This window comes from Nannospalax galili, unplaced genomic scaffold (genome assembly GCF_000622305.1).
Source record: "Nannospalax galili isolate Female #2095 unplaced genomic scaffold, S.galili_v1.0 scaffold4461, whole genome shotgun sequence".
Taxonomy (NCBI): Eukaryota; Metazoa; Chordata; class Mammalia; order Rodentia; family Spalacidae; genus Nannospalax; species Nannospalax galili.
The window spans coordinates 16,365-20,116 of NW_008345009.1; the positions used below are offsets into that span (position 1 = coordinate 16,365).

The 3,752-nt window shown below is 39.4% G+C and overlaps 1 protein-coding gene across 1 annotated transcript; it reads right to left on the minus strand.

Moving 5' to 3' along the window:
* Positions 1–2,538: 2,538 nt before the first annotated feature.
* Positions 2,539–3,486, minus strand: LOC103740649 (putative olfactory receptor 14L1). The gene has a single exon (XM_008841321.1). It carries the CDS (start codon positions 3,484–3,486, stop codon positions 2,539–2,541), a length of 948 nt encoding a protein of 315 aa, XP_008839543.1.
* Between the last annotated feature and the right edge of the window lie 266 nt (positions 3,487–3,752).

The window sequence follows — 3,752 nt, forward strand, 5'->3', positions numbered from 1 at the left end:
GAGACCTCCCTTAAAGTGACAAACATGCCATACAGCACTCCCCAAAGAAGTTTGTTTTTGCAACAGATAGAAGCTACTGCAGAGTTGTACATCTGGTCAGGCGTAGAGAACATACACCTGCGAGAAGCCCCGTACTAGGTGACACATCTACAGTCGAATCTCTACAACCAAAGCTCATGGAACACAGCAGAATAAGGGGTAGAGAGAGGGCTAATGCACCCCTCAACTCTCACCAGTCAGGCTTCAATATACTTCTGAGTGTGTTACACACAGAAGGCCTCAACTGGGCAAGTTTGGGAGAATAAGAGAGTGTAGAGTGTAGGATGGGCTCCTATATGGAAACTCACCCCATGGCTCAGGGACCATTGCAGAAGAGGAGGCAGCAAGATTGTAAGAGATAGAGCTGGTTCATGAACATAAAGAGGCAGAGGCTTCCAGGCCACTGGAGGCTTGCTCATGTGATCCTGCATCAACAGTGGCACTGAACTCGGGACCCATGTCAGCTCAATGAAACAAGGGCCCAAAGGGGATGTGAGAAATAGGTGGCAGCCCAGCACTAGATTGAGAGCTATTTGAGACTGGTTGCTGCTGGGTGAAGGAATGTATGGCTTACATACTACCACTAGATGGGCTGACTAGACTCCAGTGAATGCATTTACAGTGAAGGACATTTGGGAGCAAACATCTGAATGAATAGAACTCAGCATGTGTGGCAGAATGCATAGGGTTTGGTGGAGGGATAAGGGGAGGCATGGATGGGGAAGAGGTCTGGATTTGAGAGGGAAATGTATGAAATTTTAAAGGCTCAATTTAGCAAACAAGATGTTTTTTTTTTCTCTCTCACACATGGAAGTAAAGATGCTTCTCTCAGAGCAAGGAAGTAGACTAAGGGCTGTTAAGGAAGATGTTTTCCCTCAGAGAAAGGAGCACTGTAAACTTTTGACCTGGTCAACTTCCTGCTGCTAGTCATGCAGTGTTTTCATGACAGGATCCAGAGGCACTGTTTTCAGTGCCTATCCCTTCAGCAGAGATTGTGGACTGACCTTTAGGTCTCTGGGTTCCACCTGCTCAAAGGCAAGCCCTCTTGCTCTCCAACAAAGAGCTGCATCAAATACGAGAGCATCTAAACTCCATCTTCTACCAGTTCTGCCCTGTCCTCCTGCTCTCAGCCTGCTTTCTCTGACTGTTGAGCCTTTCTGGAGTTCTGGAATGCACATCAACTCTCTTCTGAACACCTACCAGCCACCCGAAACTCATGCTTCACCTTGCTTTGTTCTGTTATTGCTCAGCCATTTTCTCCCTGGGCTCCAAAGGCCAGTCGAAAAATGAAAATTATTTTCTCTTTTTCAAATTTATGATTTATAGGCCATTGCCATTAATGTTGGTTATACACCAGAAGTGGATGGTAAAAGACTACTGCTGAAGACACCACGTGATATGAGTTCGGGAAAGGGGGAAATCAAGCTTGGACTAATTTGTTTATTGGCAATTTATAAGAAAAGAAAGTATGCAGATAGTTTCAATCTACCATGTTAAGGCTTGAAATACAGGAAATATTTTCTCCCTTCACATGTTTATTTCATCATGTCAGTTTTTGAAATGAAATATACTTTCTAATATTTCACTTTTATGAAGACTTATACCTCTTCTTCACTTGTGTTTATTTTAGAAACATTTTAGGTGCATGCCTGGAAACACGGTGCTCGTTGTATATTTATGGATTCCACTATCTTACAGAAAATTGATGGCAAGTGAAGCGGTTTCCCTCCCTCTTTGAAAGCAGTCTACAGCATCGACCTCATATTCATACCTACAACTAGAAACTTCTTGCGTGACACAGTTATACACAAGTACCTTCTCTTACGCCATTTTACTAATTTGATTTTAAGAATTCCTAAGACTTTCCTTCTATTTCAATATAGAAATTTTCACTGTCACTACTCTTAAGGCATCATTATTTGGTTGGCCCATGAAAACTCTTATCAACACACTCCATACAGAACTCTCAGAAAGATACATGTGAATAATTAATTTTCAAAATCACAATTTAGAAAGTCTTTAATTAATGAATAATCTTTAAAATCTTTAAATGTGTTAATACATATTTCCATATTAGACAAACCAAAGAAGAAAATATCTTTTAGAAATTTTTAAAGTAGTAATTAATTTTCATTATAAATGCTGCAAGGAAAAAATTAGGAGCATCACCAAATAAAGATATATCAAATTTTGAATTGATATAATATCCCACATTGAAAGAAACATATTGGTGAACATATGGCTATAAAATGAAAAAAGGTGTTGCTTACTGTAAACTTGTAGTTTATTGATATAGACATAATGTTTGAAAGATTTCCACTGGGCTAAAAATTTCTAAAACAATCCTCTGATTTTCAGATCCAAACAGCATTAAAAAACAAATCATCTTTTGTAAGAACAATGATGTCTTACAACCAGTATCCAGTAAAGTTAATACAGGTTTGAATTAGCAGATCATTTTACATACTTTAGTATAACAGTAGCTAATGTTTTCAATATTTATAGGTTTCCGGTCATTTTGTCACCTAAGATGCTGCATAGGGCCACTTTCATATCCCTGTTTCTCAAGCTATAAATCAGAGGATTTAGGCTGGGAGGTAACAGACAGTAAAACACTGACATGAAGAGGTTCAATGATGATGCAGAGTTTGATAAGGAGCCTGAATATGCAACAAATCCAGAAGAGAGAAACAAGGTAACCACCATAAGATGGGGCATGCAGGTGGAGAAACTTCTGAACCTTCCTTGTGCAGAAGGAATTCTTAGGATGACACTGAAAATGTGAACATAGGAAATAACCATTAATATAAAACACATGAAAAGAAAACAAAAGCTGGAAATGATAAGTACATGTTCTAGAATTTGTTCTCCAGGGCAAGCAAGTGTGAGAAGTGATGGAATATCACAGAAGAACTGATGTATTATGTTGGGACCACAGAAATGGACAGAAAAGGTGCCTGCAGCATGAAGGGATCCATAGACACACCCACTGAGCCACACTGCAGCCACCATCTGCACACAGGCAGCTCTATTCATGATGGTCTCATAGTGCAGAGGGAGGCAGATGGCAGCATAGCGGTCATAGGACATCACCAAAAGAAGGGCAAATTCAGTGCCTCCCAAACATACGAAACAAAAAACCTGTAAGACACACCCCAGGAAAGAAATGGAGTGGATGTTGGTCACAGAGTTCATGATGGATTTGGGAACAGTGACAGAGATATAACAGATATCAATCAAGGACAAATTCTTCAGAAAGAAATACATGGGTGATTGGAGATGCTGATCTATGGTGGTGAGGATGATAATGAGGAGATTTCCCATTAGTGCTGCCATGTAATTCAGGAAGAAGAGTGTGGGGCACAGTGTCTGCAGCACTTGGCCTTCTGGGAATCCCATGAGCAAAAATTCCATGTAGTTTGTCATGTTGGTTAGTGTCTCAGTCATTGTGACTCTTGTCTGTTGAAATTCACATAAAATTAGCATTGCTTCAGTTACTTAGATCTCACTCCTAAGTTTTTAATATAATTGTTGATTTGTTTTACTCCATTCTTCTTGATGCTTTGTGGTATGATATTACAGGACAAATGCTATCTTTAAAACTGAAAAATTCCCAATCTTGTACAGTAAGTTTTATAAAAGCTCATAAGTGTAGTACATAATAATAAATGATCTTATCTGTCTCTAGGGGAAAGTTTGAATTAACTTTGATT